The 17,603-nt window shown below is 46.3% G+C and overlaps 1 protein-coding gene across 2 annotated transcripts in view; it reads left to right on the top strand.

Annotated features, from left to right (window-relative positions):
* Positions 1-203: 203 nt before the first annotated feature.
* Positions 204-17,603, top strand: part of LOC116951299 (uncharacterized) — an 82,623-nt gene continuing 65,223 nt past the window's right edge. Inside the window, exon 1 of one of the 2 annotated variants that reach the window (XM_032969823.2) lies at positions 204-1,942. In XM_032969823.2, the coding sequence (XP_032825714.2) occupies positions 1,512-1,942 (431 nt within the window). In that variant the 5' untranslated portion in view covers positions 204-1,511. The remainder of the gene's footprint in view (positions 1,943-17,603) is intronic. The other variant, XM_032969822.2, reaches the window with a different exon arrangement.

A 17,603-nucleotide genomic window follows, 5' to 3' on the forward strand; every position in this document is an offset into this window, starting at 1 on the left:
ACACCTAAACCAGACCACACAAACACACAGGCGACTGCTGCCTGCTGTGATACACACACACAGACACACATACATGCACACACATACAGGCACACATACAGACACACACACAGACACACACACACATACATGCACACACACACACAGACACACATACATACACACATACATACATACACACATACATACACACATACATACACACACAGACACATACAGACACACACAGACACATACACACATACAGACACATACAGACACACACAGACACATACACACATACAGACACATACACACAGACACACGCAGCCACAGGAAGCCACACACGGAGAGCCACCGCGCAGGGCAGTGCAAGAAATAAGCACCTGAAGGAAGGAATTCCCCCCCCCCTACCAACCCCATCATCATCATCCCTGCATCTCTCCTCCTCCTCCTCTCGGGGCACAAGCGGACAACACGATCAGCTGAGCGACCATTCTGTCTAAAGCCAAGCGACGTCGCGTAGCAATTATTCGAGATACTTTACGATTACATTGCGTGCGATATACCCCCCCTCCGCTTCCCGCCCCATCAGCAATCCCCTGCTACCGCCTGGTATTTGTGGAGCGATGCGATACAAATTGTATACAGCAGCAGCAGCGGCGGCGGCAGCGTGTGCCTTACGACGATGATTATGAGAGCAACCGTTCGCGAGACGGAGAGAAGAGAGACGTGATTGCTGTTGTTAATCGCCGCGGTCGGTAGTCATCGTTTCGGGTGGGGGGGTGGTGAGGGGGAACGCGCTGCTGAGGCTCTTACCGGTCGTGTTCGGTGCCTGGGTCTCGTGTAAGCGACGGTGTAATTCATATTAATGCCGCTACTGTTGGGATCGCAGCGTGCCGGCGCGTTGATCATAAGCTTACGTCGGGGGCCTTAATAGGCGTTCGCTAACATCGCTCGTCACTGCCTCGATACGGCGTGGAACGGCGTGCGTGGCTGGTTTAGAACCATGTCTTTGTAGATATATGCGGGCGGGCGGGCGGGCGCGGATGAATGTGCGTTCGTGTGGCCACGAAGTGGTGAGGTTTAATAGGCGCTCGCTGACATTGACTCACCGCTGGCGTAGCCGAGGGGCTATTTTACTCGGGGCATCGCCGTGGGTGTTTGCTTTTTGCTTCGCTGTCGCTCGGACTGGATGGGTCGCCGGGACCGTCTGACATAAGCGCTCGCGAACACCGCCTTGCGAATGGAGAGCCCCCCGTAGGCGCACGAGAGAGAGGCCACCGCGCGCTTTTGTGTGACTGTGCAGGGGGTGGCGGTGGTGGTGGTGTGGGTTTTGTTGGGTGGGCGAGAGCTTTTTTTCGCGTTGTTGATAAGAGGTGCTCGCCAACAGCACTTTTGCCAACAATCAACACTGTGTCAGGCTACACGGGGGCGTCTGAAGTGGTGGTGGTGGTGGGGGGCAATTGTCTTTGTATATAGCTGTACATGTATGTTACAGATATAAGGCATATTGTAGAGAGACATCTGTAATGCAGGCACCGCGTGGTTCGTTGGAAGAGATCAGCAGGATGGTGGAAGCCCAGGCGAACGTTATTGAGCAACAGCAGCATCGCCTGCAACATTTGGAACGAATAGTTTCTGAATTTCGCATCGCTTGTTCGGCTGGAGACAACAACAGCAGCAGCAGCCCTGCTGATGATGACGATGATGGTGGTGGTGGCGGTGGTGATGATTGTGCCGCTGCTGCTGATCATGATGATGCTCATGATGGTGGTGGTGGTGGTGCTGCTGCTACTGATGAAGGAGGAGGAGATGGTGATGATAACAATGATGATGGCGATGATGATGATGATGGCGGTGAAGATTCAAGTTGTGCCTCGTTTCACGACGGAGTCGCCCGTAACAGTGGAACCACAGAAAACGCCACGTTGCCCTCCTTCCAGCGACTTAAACCCGAAAGGTAGGCACGCACAAGTTTGATTACAGCACCGGGTTCATCATTGCCATTTATTGTGTCGTTATTGTCATTGCGAAATGTGCAAATGGAAGGGATCCCATTGTTACCACTCACCGCATTAGTATTGATACTAATGTGGCTGTGGTCGCGAGCCCATCATATGTTGTCGCTTGAGTGGTCGATGCAATAAAGTGGCGCTATGTGGGAAGTCGGTCGTAGAAGTATGGATGGTCTGACTTCGGCCACGGTAATGTATATTGTCCACCACTGCCATGGTATTCGGGGGGGCGTTTGAAACGGCGAGGTTGTTGCGACATAACTTTAATATCAACACATCGGCAGCGGCTTTGTGAGCGTCTAACCATGAACCATTCAGTCACCAGGTGCACCGGAGAAGTACAATCGTAGGAATCTTAAACGTTCCTTATAGTGACCTTCTCAAGCAAGCGGTGTTGTATGACACCTGTTTGCGGCACTGTGTAAACACGACGTGTTTTGTTATAGTCTTGGTTCTTTCGGTAAAGTCACGTAGAAGGGAAACAATAAAATAATAAAAATCTAAAACAAATCAAAATTTTACGACATGTTTTGTTTATATAGAGCACAGTCGTGAGGATTCTTCCAGGATAAATAAGGATTCTGATTCTGCTTTGTATGTGTACGTGTGCCTGTGTGTATAAGCCTGGCACAAGCGTCGTGGTGATGTCACCGCCACTTAGTGGCGAATGGCGATTGTTGTTATGTATAAGCGGTGAGCCGTAGTGTAGCGATTCACGTAGCCGCTACAGGGGATCTATCTATCTTTGCTTTGTATTAGCAATTGATGTCTATATAGCGAGTACCACTTTAGGAGTCGAGGAGTAGTCTCCACAGCTGCCCATAGGAATGTGGAATTTCCACCGCTGGCTCAGATCTGTAAATGGACACGTTCTCGTTTCGGGAGTGCGGTTTCTCTGGATGCTGCAGTTTCATCTCAAACGTTAGCGATTGGAATTGGCTAAACTTGCAAATTACAGAAACGCTTCCTGAAGGTATCTTGAACACCGTCAGAGGGCTTCGCTGAACATATATAATTAATACGAATAATATAAGTCGAATTAACTGCAGGTATTATAAAATGATATAAAACTTTTCCTTTAAATACCAACGAATGAGCGAAGGATAATGTCTCTGTAAATAAAAATGCAGCAATAAAACTGAAAACTTATTAAATTTAACTTTTAAAGCAATGATAACCTTCATTCTGGTAAAGTGACTTTAGTCAGGGCTTAAAGTCAGCTGGAGCTGCCCAGCCATGAGCTCTGCAAAATATTAAAATTTGAAGTTAAGCTGAGTTTATTTTGGCGTGCATGGCTATTAGGCCTCACTTTTTCACGCCCCAAACTCTTACACAAGAACAGCATTGATGCTCATTCAGCAATAATGTTTTTTTGTTCTTTATCCAAGGCGGCATCACTGGGAAGTTGTTTCATGAGGATCTTGGTATGGTAATGTTTGACCAATTTATCCTTGAGCATTTACTCTGCATGCGGAAGAAAATTGGGAGTTTGCGGTAAATAACCTGAACAATTGGGGTCATACCAAGGCACCTGTGGTGCACTGGCGTTATCCGCGGCTTTGCCTGCAGTTGTCCTTCGATTACTACAGTTGACGGATTGTGAATGGCATCACAATCCCCACTCTTTCTCTCTCTGCTCACCTTGTCCACACAATCTACACTCTGTCTCTCTCTGTTCGCCTTGTCCACACAATGTCCTCTCTCTCTTTCTCTCTCTGTTCGCCTTGTCCACACAATCTCCACTCTTTCTCTGTTCACCTTGTCCACACAAGCTCCACTCTTTCTCTCTCTCTGTTCGCCTTGTCCACACAATCTCCACTCTTTCTCTCTCTCTGTTCGCCTTGTCCACACAATCTCAACTCTCTCTCTCTCTGTTCGCCTTGTCCACACAATCTCAACTCTCTCTCTCTCTGTTCACCTTGTCCACACAATCTCCACTCTTTCTCTGTTCACCTTGTACACACAATCTCCACTCTCTCTCTCTCTCTCTGTTCACCTTGTCCACACAATCTCCACTCTTTCTCTCTCTCTGTTCACCTTGTCCACACAATCTCCACTCTTTCTCTCTCTGTTCGCCTTGTCCACACAATCTCCACTCTTTCTCTCTCTGTTCGCCTTGTCCACACAATCTCCACTCTTTCTCTCTCTTTTCACCTTGTCCACACAATTTCCGCTCTTTCTCTGTTCGCCATGTCCACACAATCCCCACGCTTTCTCTCTCCGTTCGCCTTGTCCACACAATCTCCACTCTTTCTCTCTCTGTTCACCTTGTCCACACAATTTCAACTCTTTCTCTCTCTGTTCACCTTGTCCACACAATCTACACTCTTTCTCTCTCTGTTCACCTTGTCCAAAAATATGTTTTTGTGCACTCGCAGGAATTCTCTAAAACAGCTTGCTTTCTGATTCGCAGATGGCAGTGAGGTGGTGTTTGTTGTTAGTTATCTCCTTGTTAGTTATCTCCAGGGCAGATCACATTACAAAAAAAGAACATTAAAATATGTACATAGGAATTGTTTTCCATAATAGCGGTGTTTTGGTTTAGGTCACGTAAATATAAATGTGTCGTTAAACCTGCCACCACCCGACATAGCCAACTCATAAGGTTTGTCACGTAAACAAAGCATGCCAATTCGTTACACGTTTAGAATACTCCGGCGCGTTGGTGAGTAAACCTACAACATTTATAATTCGAGTTCGACGTTTAGCCGGCAATTGCAACCAGCTTCGACACATTTACCGGATCTAAAACAAAAACCCTCTCATGTATAGTATTGGTCACGAAAGCGTAGGATTTGTTTTGCCGATTTTTTTCTTTGGTACGTTGCACATCCTTGCACTACTTTTGGTTTTATAATTATACGTTGAATGATCGACAAACGTTTTGAAATTAATCAATATACTGAGAAGTGCCACGCTACCCAATTTTTACACAATTCACCAACCACGCTCGTGCGTTATGCGGGGTGGGAAGGTAAACATTAACAAATAAAAGTTTGTGCAGCAGAGCCGATATAATTTATTTTTCGAAGATTGAAAAATCAGTTTAGTATTTAATCTTTGCTACACATTACATTCCAATGTTGCCATCGCTTGTCGTGGTAGGGGACAAAGCATTCTGAGCCTAACTAGGGTTCGGCGTGTACCACCTTGTGTCACAGAGCGGCTCCGGCAGAGGATTACGAACCAACACTTGGTTTTATAGAGCACCAATCATATTAGACCTCGCAGCGCTTTGCATACATGTACCCAACCCTTAACAAATAACATTGAATAACACCTTTAACAACAACAAAAATCCCTAAACAAACAGTACTGGACGGAATAAAAATTATTTAAAAGGCATAAGATGTGCGCAGAGCAGTATGCAAAGTGAAAACAGATGCGTTTTAGAGAAGGGACGTCAAAGACTCAATCGTCACTTCCGCTGGTTGGGATCACACTCTCTTACATCGCCTGCACACAGTGTTTATTTGCATGTCAAATCAATCACGGTGAGCATTTCACTTCCCAGAAATGGCATACGCAGAAATTTTCAACCCAAATTCAATCTAATAGTGTACATTCTCATTCTTGAGATTATTATTTGGCACGTGTCGTGACGGGTACTGCGAGATCGGACCACGTCCGTCCGGTACTCGCCGAGCTGCATTGGCTTCCGTTTTGCCGCACGAACACATTGATGTGAGGTTGCACTCATTATCACACGACGAACTCGCCACAAATGAACCACAATACCTCGCTGATCTCGTCAAGGACCATAAACCATCACGCGAACTCCCACCATCCTTAAAGCGGCTTTTGGCTGGCCATCGAGCAAAGGCAGCCACTTCTTCACCCGCTTTCGGATGCACTTCTGCGGCCGTCTGGAATGCTCTCTCCCGATATTAGGAAGCCATTGGAGTTATATATGCACTTTTAAACCCAGATTGAAAAATAATTTATTAATAGTTTTTTTTATTTAGTTTGTTGTCCTTTCGTCACACCTGCGATTTAGCACGGTTGGCTACGTACGGTGCGAAAGAAGTTCAGCATACATACGTATTTTATTGTGGAGTGTTCATGAAAACAGCTCCGGCTGAGACCATCGACTCACTGCAATTGAGAACCCGGTTAAATCCATGGGAAGATGGCCCGATTTGAAAGCAGGATCTCGGTGGTGCGGTCTGGGTGCTCCGCCACACACGATATCACCCACTTCACTATTCGGAGTGCACGTGAATGGGGAGCGCAACTGAAGGGTCGTTAAGATGAATTACGCAGAACAAATACATCGCTAAAAAACCCAAAACTCGAGCTCAAGAACTCCAAGTAGCCACTCATCCCTTTCGGGAAGGCCGCTCGCGCAACGAGGAATTATCACTGCGATCATTGCGAGGGCGAACCCATATGACTCTAATATACCGGTAGGAGAATGAGCGATGACTTTACTTAAACGGTTCACAATGGGCTGTACATTAGTGGCATTTGTTTAATCCATTCTCACTCAATGCAGTAAATGGATGCACGGTCCCGTCTCGTTTGGAACACGCACCGTGTGCTTATTAATACAAAAAAAACAAATTAAAACAAAAATGTATTCTCACAATCGAAAGCACAGGTACAACATCGTACAAATGTCATAGCAAGCGTCGAATGATGAAAATGAAAGGGATTATCTGTTCGTTAATTAAGGCTATGGAGTGCCTTGCAGATGGCAGCCACAGCAGGTTGCCTGCTTACCACTGAGTATGGACGTTGATTGTGTTAGCCTCGCCACACGTGGGTGTTCTCCAGGCATTCTGGTATCCTCCCACGTGCTATGGCACTCGGACTCCGCGTCACGGGTTACACACCAGACTTGCAATCCCAGGGGTCGTCGGTTTGGTTCGATCTGCCGGCGCAGCAGTTTGAAACGGCGGTGCTGGTCTCTTAAAATCCCCACGCCTCTGGCCACACAGCAGCGATATAAAAACGGGCTCGATGCAGTTTGTCGATCAGCAGTTTGTGTGTGGTGGGGTAAAGTGTGGGTACTCCTACCTCTTCCGAGACATTTGACCAACGTGGAAGAGTAGACCAAATGCCGTCTAGAGGGGCTGTCTAAGATCTCCCACTGGTGGAGGTCCTTTTGCCAGTCGTGCCACAAGTAAGCAATTGCAGGGCTGCACCTTTGCCTCTTACCTTTACACTCATTGATGGAAATGGCCAAATGAAATCCTGTAGAGTATTGCAGAGTAGAGTATGTTAGGCTTTTCGAGGTAAATAAAAGACTGTTTCAATTGGATATTGCATTATCCTGCTTGGGTATGCTGAATGGACAACAACTCGTTAATGTCTGGCTGGATTTTAATTAGCCATTATTGAAAGATGTGGCCATGATTTTTTGAATTTGCAAGTAATTTTTTTTATCGCTAGACTGTTTTCTATTCTCGTATTATATTTGTTCAAATATTTTTGCATGATGCATTACAACAAAACTGTTTAAACACGTGAGTTTTGAAAAGGAATAAAAAAAACCTGTACACACAATTTGGACCACAGGTTACATGAATGGGATCTCGGAGGTGTAGCTCTTTGATATCCACTTCCGTGGGTCATAAAACGATTGCGTCTCTTGACCCGATGCCGTGACAAAATCAGGATAATATTTGGGTCAGATTGACAGAAAAAAATGTGGCGCGTGCATTTTGCTTATTTAATTTTCAATATTCTCTAGGTGCCCGTATTCCTCAGGTGCTATTATTTGTGTTGATTTACTTAAATGCCAACATGACGTCTTTACATTCTGCAAGGTTATATCTATCTATTTACTCTCCAATCACACTTGAAACGTAGCTTCATATGAGCTTCAAAGTACAACAATAACACCAATCGCTGGTCATTACCGAGCAAAGCTTTGCCCCTTTTCAGGTTCACGCTTAAAATGCGAGAGTCGTACCTGGCAGAGAACCCACACACGAAGGGTGTAACACTGAAATCGCAGTGCAGATGGATTCAAGAACCCATGTGCTGTGCTACGATCTCCTGCGCACTTAAGTCCCACAGCACCTGGTAATTCCAAGGCAGTCGCCCATCCTGAGTACTCGCCACGCTCATCTCTGCTCAACGGACAGAATGAGGACTAAGGTGGCAGCAAGCGCACACACTGCCCACAAACCGAGGGGACATTTACAGCTGACGAAGAATCATTGCCCAAAATGTCACAAGGGCACGGTTTGCGTTTCCATGTTGTGCTGATGTTGATTTTTGTTGTTGTTGTTGTATCGATACTGTTTGGTTCTTTCGGTAAAGTCACGTAGGTATAAAATAAATTAAACCACGACGTTTCGGGCGCAACACAAGCGTTCGTCATCAGGTGGGACAACCGCAGCAAGAAACACATTGCTGAAGTGGACAAAAGGGGGCTGCTGCAACAAGAGGCTATGTAGGTAAGAGAGGGGGGGGGCAGGGAGGAGAGACAGGAAGGGTGGGGGTGTGGGGTAGGGGGAGTGGAGGCTACAAGTAAGATACAAGCACGGCAAAAAAAGGCCGGGGTGGGGAGGGGAAGTGGGCGGGGAGTGGGAGGGTTAGTCCTCTGGAGATGCGGATATGAAGGCAGGCCAAAAGCAGTTATGGTTTCACCTGGTTAATAACATCCTTCCAATGATTGCTCAATCTGTATCCATCGTCCCGGTTGAAGTTATGTCTTTGTTTATATATCTGGATGGCTTCATGAACAGACCTTTGATAGTAGCCCAAAGGTTTGCAGAGCACCTTGGTCTCGGAAAAAAACAATATCATGAGAGCCCACAGCGTTATAGCAATGATCAGCCACGGCGGAGGTATTAGTTCTGCCGTGTTTCAGATCTGCCTTGTGCTCGCGAACACGGTCCGACACATGCCGTTTCGTTTCCCCAATGTAACAATCACCACAGGAGCAACTTAGTTTGTAGACTCCAGGATATTGCATGTCAGGAATGACATCCTTCACAGATGGGATTAGATCACGGGTTTTGTGTACTGTACTGAATCGGACCTGGATCTTGTGTTTGTTTAAGATTTTGGAGATCTTTTTGGTAATGCCTGCTATGTATGGCAACGTGATGGTTTTGATCAGCGTCTCGGGGGGTTGTTTCTCCATGGTTGGAGAGACAGCTTTGTGGATAACGCGGTCCGAATATCCATGCATCTGAAGGGCCTGGTGTACGTGTATCGAGTTTGCATTTGACGTCCTTGAAGCCACGTAAGTTTTATTTCTTTAACCAACGGGACCAGATTAAAGTGGTGCTTTCAAAATATGACAATGCAAGATAATTTTTGACGGCATGATAGCAATTTAGCAATTACTGTCTTGCTGATTTGTTCTTTCGTTTCTCAGTCCGCTTGTGCTGGTGACGGTCGTGATGGTAGCAGCAGCGTGTTGAGTAGAGCGGTCCGGACCTCCCTTGCCCTAGCGACAGACTCCAGCACTACTACACTATACACTACTATACACTACTACACTATACACTACACTATACACTACTACACTATACACTACTACACTATAGCAGCGTGTTGAGTAGAGCGGTCCGGACCTCCCTTGCCCTAGCGACAGACTCCAGCACTACTACACTATACACTACTATACACTACTACACTATACACTACTACACTATAGCAGCGCGTTGAGGAGAGCGGTCCGGACCTCCCTTGCCCTAGCGACAGAGTCCAGCACTACTACACTATACACTACTATACACTACTACACTATACACTATTATACTATACACTACTACACTATACACTACTACACTGTAGCAGCGTGTTGAGTAGAGCGGTCCGGACCTCCCTTGCCCTAGCGACAGACTCCAGCAGTACTACACTATACACTACTATACACTACACTATACTATACACTACTACACTATACACTACTACACTATACACTACTACACTATACACTACTACACTATACACTACTACACTATACACTACTACACTGTAGCAGCGTGTTGAGTAGAGCGGTCCGGACCTCCCTTGCCCTAGCGACAGACTCCAGCACTACTACACTATACACTACTATACACTACTACACTATACACTACTATACACTACACTATACACTACTACACTATACACTACTATACTATACACTATACACTTTGCACTACTACACTATACGCTACTATACTATACACTACTACACTATACATCACTATACACTATACATCAATATACACTACTACACTATACACTACTACACTATACACTACTACACTATACACTACTACACTATACACTACTACACTGTAGCAGCGTGTTGAGTAGAGTGGTCCAGACCTCCCTTTCCCTAGCGACAGACTCCAGCACTACCACACTATACACTACTATACAATTTACACTACGATACACTATACATTACTATACACTACACTACTATACACTATGCATTACTATACACTACACTAATATACACTGCTATACACAGACTTTAGCTCTTCCTGCGGTAATTCCCAGGCGTTCCCAGACCAGCCGAGCGACATCGTCCCACCAGCAGCAATGTGTCCTGGGCCAGCCCCGGGGTCTTGACCCAGTGGGACGTGCTGCTGCTGCTGCCCGGTAGAGTTCCAGGGGGAGGCTACCGGGGGGCATCCTTGCCCAGGTGCCCGGACCACCTCCACTGGCTCCTTTTAATCTGGAGGAGCAGCGACTCGACTCTGAGGCTCTCCCAGATTACGGAGCTCCTCACCCGATCACGGAGAGTAAGCCTGGCAAACCTGCGGAGAAACCTCGTTTCGGCCCCTTGCACCCGCGATCTCATCCTGTCGGTCATCTTGCTGATTTGCCAAATTCTTTTTCTGCCGAAAAATCACCTCCGTAAAGCCAGCACGAAGCTGAACCCTGTGTCGTCCATTAGCTGGCTCTGAGTCAGCCATCAAAATTCCACATTCCTATGGCGGGTGGGATTTCTTCAATATGGCCAGACCGTGTTGCCCGTCGATTTTGTGGTACTCGATTATAATACCCATGCTTCATTCAGGAAAGCTGCTTCAATGACACTCAAGACAATGCTTTTTTTTCTGGTTTGGGTGGGGGGGGGGTCCTGATGTACTGGGCATGTTTGACCAATTCCATTGTTGGTGAGAATTTACTGTGTGGCAGAACCCACCACACATGCGAGGGGTGGTGATACTCAAAATTCCCACCTCCTGGCATCGCCTTACAGCCCCACGCCTACAAGATCCGACCATGTCCGTCCAGTGCTCATCCAGCCGCACTCAACATCGCAGTCCTTGCACACAAAGTGCTTGCCACAAATGAACCACAATACCTTTCTGATCTAGTCGAGGGGGCGTAAACCATCACGCGAGTCTCGTGGCCAGATCGGATTTCGCCACTTAGATTAGGATGATGTTGATGTTGGAGCTCTTGCAGACTTTAGCTCTCGGTCACTGCATTTGCAGTTCCTGCACGATGACAACTCTCCTCCGGATGCAAATGCCAGCCTAATGTTCTGCAGGCGGTTTGAAGCAGTGGAGGTGTTTGCATAGCTGGAAAACCACGTATTGATCCGTCAGGTGTAATTGGTTCTTGGCTAGACCAAACTTGTTGTTGGTATAACCCGAGTGTCTGTATAGGGAGGTGTGTGCCATGCCTTCTGAACGATGTCAACACAACCAAGATATGTGTCCTCCTACCCTGTACCCCCCCAGAGCACTATTATAAGGAATGCAATTTCACGGGAAATAGCCACTTGTTATTGACTGTTTCCTGTTGGCTGCATGACATTATCACAGCACAGGCATTATTGCCTTGAGATCATTTTTTTCCATATTGACTCGTGTGCTTTTACAAGACAGTTCTGCCACGTGCATTGTGTCTATAGGTGCACGCGAATGAATATATTATATTTTTTGCCCATTTTCCCTTTAAATACCGAAATATAAAAGGATAACAATGCTTTTGTTTGTAAGTCGATTTGCAACTGCGCGGAAGTTAATTAAAAAAAATCGCTATCTTTTAATGCAAACGACCGTCGCTTGGCACTCTTTTCCACAGGAGCAGTCAGTGGAAATTCCACATTTCTGTGACGGGTGGGGGTAGTATCTATAATTTTATCATCTCCGAGTTCCGACCCGGCTTTGAACTCGTGACCTTCTGATTGTGAGTCGAGCCCCACCTGGGTGAGTCAGTGAGGCGAGCGCTGTTGACGTACGCAGCTGATGGTGAAAGGCTCTTAATATTGCGAGAATCTGTCTTAGTTCTTTGCTGGGTACACTCCGACTTGGTATTCATTGCACACTTAATCACACAAATAATCCCTCGGAAATCCCTCTTGTGGAACCAGAGCCGAAGAACATTGAACAACGTCGCACAGCAGTGATCTCAAGTTCTCTGCAGACTCGTCCTTAAATGATTGCAACATTACTCCCTTGTCGACAGTTTTGTCACGGATCATATTATACATTTGGGATGTGTGCTATGATGCCACCACACACAGAGGTCTAACTTGTCCCGTGTTTTGATATTTTGTACGGTCTTGGACATCTGTTGTACAGTGCAGGAAATGTCGGTAATTCTGTGGAGAAATTAGCGGGCAGCTGTGGCAATTGATTCCTGAAATTTATAACAAAAAAACACAAACGTTTTTTAACCCAACCAGGCGCTCAATATAGTAGCGAACTTTGTCAAACTCACATCTTACATGGGTAGATTCCGCCTATATCATCTGGCATCACGACAGCCAATTCTTTTAACAGACCACACTGCTGATGGAGACCCAGAAGGTTGAAACCGGTTCCAAGGGTTGCCTGCTTAATAAGCATGCGTGTGTGAAACGCTCGTTTCACAAGGGACTAGCTCTGTTGCAAGTAGCACGGCAAACCCCTGCTTATTTAATTATAAAGACAGTGCGGTAATGCCATTTATGCACAGAATGGTCACCGAGTCTTAAGACTCAGCCAAGCGGTCGTGAGCTCTCTAGATCCTGCGAAACAACAAATCCATCACAGGGCACCTGCACACCAACCTATCTCATCGCTCCATCTCATCGCTACACCCCTTCCGCCGCGTCCCTAATTAACACTCGGAGCAACAACAACAATAACAATGACGGCATTAACAACGGCTGATTTTTTTTTCTTTTTCCCGATAGCGTGCTGTGTGCATGTGTCCGTATACCCCCTCCGACGCCTTGTCTGGCGCTATATACAGCACCGGCGGCATTGCAGTCAATGAAAGGTTGAGGTGAGCCTGTGGTTAGTATGCATGGCCTGTGTTTGGAGATGCTGTTTGCAAGCTGTCTAGAAAATGGTTGAGGTTTCGGTGGCTGCCACACTGTGACTTGAGGCCTTAATTTCGCATTCTCAGCTAAGTGCCCGGATACACTTTACTATTTAAGGGATTTCGCTGGCCTTTTTATCACCCAATTATGCGATTGGTCTCGGGGCACAGGAGCGAATGAAGGAACTCTCTCATTTGCCGAGTGGCCCAGTGACCGCAATGACCGAGCCGGAGCGATCGAGCCACCGCCAACGGAGTGACTCTCCTGCTTGGTTTAAATCTCCGGCTCCAGCCGCCCGTGATTAAAAACCGGGTTCTCTTAAGCAGGGGCGAGTTTGAAGGTCCTCAGCTCCGGTGTCCAATAACCCCCATAAAATATATATCATTTACAATTCGTGGGGTTGTTTTTAACCTGATTTAGTCTGGCCCAGCTCTTGATCGATCCATTTGGTAGAATGCACTGAAACTTCATTCACGTTGCTGTGAGAGATGTGGGCGGGGGAGGGCGCTGCCAGCATTTCCCACGATCAATGATTTTGATACATGCCACCGCTTTTGAGTGGCGCAGCGACTCTCGTCTGCAAAAAAAATATATAATACCCGTGAATAAAATGTATCCGAAAATGTTTAATCTGTCGGAGTTGCTTGACCATACTTCACCACATTTGGTAGTGTGGATGTTAGCCGTGGCCAGGAATCAAACTTGGGTGACCGGCTTCTTAGTGAAGCGAGCTAAGGACGGTGATTACCGCGGCTTATTCCGCGCAGGATTCACACTCCCCAGGATCTCGGCGGTGATGGCTCCGTAGTGCTAACACACAATGGCCGTGGCCGGGCACAGTGCTGGAGGGTATGGGGGGGTGTCCTAAGATCCTGTCACTTTTGTTTAAATGTTAAACCAAGGTCCTATCTGCACTGCAGACATTAATGATCCTGTGACGGTATTTGATAAAAAACGGCAAGGGCTTATATCCTTTATTCATCTGGCAAAAAAAAAATATCCCTCATTCTGGTCCCCATAATGAGATCTTTGTCCAGGGCAAATTCTCAGACATTTAATTATTTCTGCAGTCATGGGTAGACATATCAATTTGTGAATGCATTGCTACCGTTCTGTTTAGTGTGTGATTGTTTTGCTGAGTTGCTGTCCTACCTTCTTATCCACGTCGTGTTCGTCCTGAAGGTTTGTTTTCTTACCGTACTTCAATGCGACGTGGAACCAGAGCCAAAGAACATTGGAAAACGTCATGGTGCTGTGAATCTCAGTTCTTTGCAAACTCGTCGTTAGATTTTTTTTGTAAGACCCGTCATGTTTTTGCCACCTTTGTCACGGGGTCATGTTACGCATTTGGGATATTGTGCTATGAGGCCACCCACACAATGGTTCTACCCTATCCCACGTTCGATATTTTGTACGGTCTTGGACATCCGTCATACGGCGCGGGAAGTATGTCGGCAATTCTGCGTGGAAAATTTTCGGCCGTTTGTTTGTGGCGATTGAATCCAAAATTCATATTAAAAAAAAAACTGGCTCATTAGCGTGCGCTTTTAATATTTCCACGTGTGTTGCGCTGTGTGGTGGGACGACTTGCGAGCAGTTGCTTAATATCATGTAACTGTTTCGTGGCTTGGTGAAGAGAGGTTGGGTGGGGTGGTGAGGGGCATGCTCAGTTCTGGTTCAGACATCGCTCGCACTAACTTCGTCTTCGTTCAAATGAGGTCCATATCAATGAATGCCGGTGCTGCGGGCAGTCAACGGCGCGTGTTCTCTGGATGGACTCGTCCCTGTCATGTAAATGTGGAAATTGCAACCACTGGCTCAACACTTTCAACGGACGTGAACAGTCCCCCCGTGTTCCTTTAGAGCAAGGAGATGCTTTGATTTCATTTTTGGCACATACTCAATATGATAGAATGACCCCAAATGTAATGTCTCATTTTATATACGTGAAAAATAAGAGCACAGTTAGCTTTGTTCGCTGGCAATGTGTCCTCCTCGCTCCAACAACCACGGGATAGAGCTCAGAGCTCATCTTGCTCTCTATAGCCCCGAGCCAGCGGTGGAAATTCCACATTTCTGTGGCGGGGGTGCAGTCTCTCCATAAAATAAAAAAATTGTTAATTTCCCGCAAAGTGGTGTGCGCGTCCGGGCATGTGTGTGTACTGTGTGCGACGTAAACGAATGTAGAACGCAGGCAGTGTGGACATTAAATTAAACGTTACATTTTGCTTGGAGCCAGAAAAATCTGCATTACACGAGGAGAAACACGGGATTTGTGGTAGCAAATCCGACGTGATTGAGACTCCATGTCGAATGGGAAATGCTTAGAAGACGTCGGCTGATGAGCCGTTTGCGTGGCCTAACTTCGTCCACATCTGTCGCAATAAATGCCCCTAGATCTGCCCGGCATGAAATAAGTACCCCCCCCCCCCCCCACCAATCTACCGTACCACCATCGTCCGCATTTTTGTTTACTGATGCCGAACTTGGTAGCCGTCCTCGCGTCTCTGTTCGTCTTTGCCTCCCCGTCTGCCGAAATCTCGCCACAACACTGCGGTGTCGTGTGTAGTTTTGCTCATGTGTGGAAGTTTGGTTCATCTCTCTCGTTGGGAAGTTTGGTTCATCTCTCTCATCGGGAAGTTTGGTAATCGCTCGTTGGGAAGTTAGATTTATTTCTCGTTGGGAAGTTGGTTCTCTTTTGGAAGTTGGTTTATTTCTCGTTGGGAAGTTTGATTCATCTCTCGTTGAGAAGTTTGATTCATCTCTCGTTTGAAAGTTTGATTCATCTCTCGTTTGGAAGTTTGATTAATCTCTCGTTTGGAAGTTTGATTCATCTCTCGTTGAGAAGTTTGGTTCATCTCTCGTTGAGAAGTTTAGTTCATCACTCGTTGAGAAGTTTGATTCATCTCTCTTTTGGAAGTTTGATTCATCTCTCGTTTGGAAGTTGGCTCATCTCTCTTGATTTAAAGCTTTCTTGACTGCAGGAATTCATATTCTTGGGTATTTTGGTAAAGTCACGTAGATAGGTTCAAAGACAATAACAAAAAATAGCTAAAAACTACGACGACGTTTCGATCGTGTAATGCAAGCGGTCGTCTTCCTTTTCCCGAAGACGACCGCTTGCATTGCGATCGAAACGTCGTAGTTTATTTTTTATTTTCTTTGAACCTATCTACGTGACTTTACCAAAAGACCCAAGAATATGGTTCATCTCTCTTCTGTAAGTTGGTTCCTCTGTTCATGCACGTGTGTTCTCAAGCCGTGTTCACAGCCGGGCAGTCGGTTTGAATGACGCAAATCTCATTTAAAATCGCGCAACTGAATCATTTCCTGCAACTGCTTTGTCCACTTCTGAGCAAGTGGTTGCATGACGATGACGAGATTCAATTAATGGTCGCAAATGTGCGCCACGTGATAGGGGGGAAAAAAAGGTCGCTGTGGATCTCTGAGCGGATCGACTGGAAGTACAATAATCCTCTGCTGTGTGGAACGGGTTGTGTGCAAATGATTACAATTGGTTGCTCCAGAGACGTGCACGCACAAACATATGATTTGGTTGCATGCAACCAAGTTGTGCGACTCTATTTATTCACAGGTGTGGACCTGGCTTCGGGACTGCATCCTGGTCGAGGAATCTTGAGCTCATACTCTTTGGTTCTATTCGGTAAAGTCACGTAAAAACAACAACAAAAATTCACGACGTTTCGGCCACAACACAAGCGGCCTTCATCAGGTGAAGGGACCAGACTGTCTAGAGGACAGCGCTGTCTTCTAGACAGTCTGGTCCCTTCGCCTGATGAAGGCCACTTGTGTTGTGGCCGAAACGTCGTGAATTTTTTGTTTTTGTTTTTTGTTTGTTTTTTTACCTACGTGACTTTACCGAATAGAACCAAAGAGTATGGATCCTTGCAGTCACGAAAGCTTCAAATCTAGAATCTTTAACTCGTCCACTCCCACTAAGATGGCCATTGCACTATGGGCATTGCGAGCATTCGTGCGACATCAGAGCTGTCTTAAGAGTGATACTATTCTATTGGCGAGCAGTCGTTGGCTTAGTCTGATTTTATATTAGCTTAATCATCGTATTCGACAGGAGGGGATTTACTTGCTGCACTGATGGTGGTGAACATATATTTGCAATTGTTTAAAATCAATCAACCTCCGGGTTGTACGTTTTTTTGCGTGCCAAGATAAATAAAATAAAAAAAGGTTTTATTCAGGTTTTGAGATGCTGTATCTAGTTACGAGAAAGGCTTACGTTTATCCAGATCTATCCTGGTTGGCGAGCAGGAAAATATTTCCACACCCGGCACAGGACATGTTCAGTCTACCTTGCGTTGTAGCTGCCCCTACTGCTCCAGTCGACCAGCGATCTGGACGAT

The sequence above is a fragment of the Petromyzon marinus genome, chromosome 42 (assembly GCF_048934315.1).
Source record: "Petromyzon marinus isolate PM22_M1 ecotype Great Lakes invasive population chromosome 42, UKy_Petmar_22M1.pri1.0, whole genome shotgun sequence".
Lineage (NCBI taxonomy): Eukaryota > Metazoa > Chordata > Hyperoartia > Petromyzontiformes > Petromyzontidae > Petromyzon > Petromyzon marinus.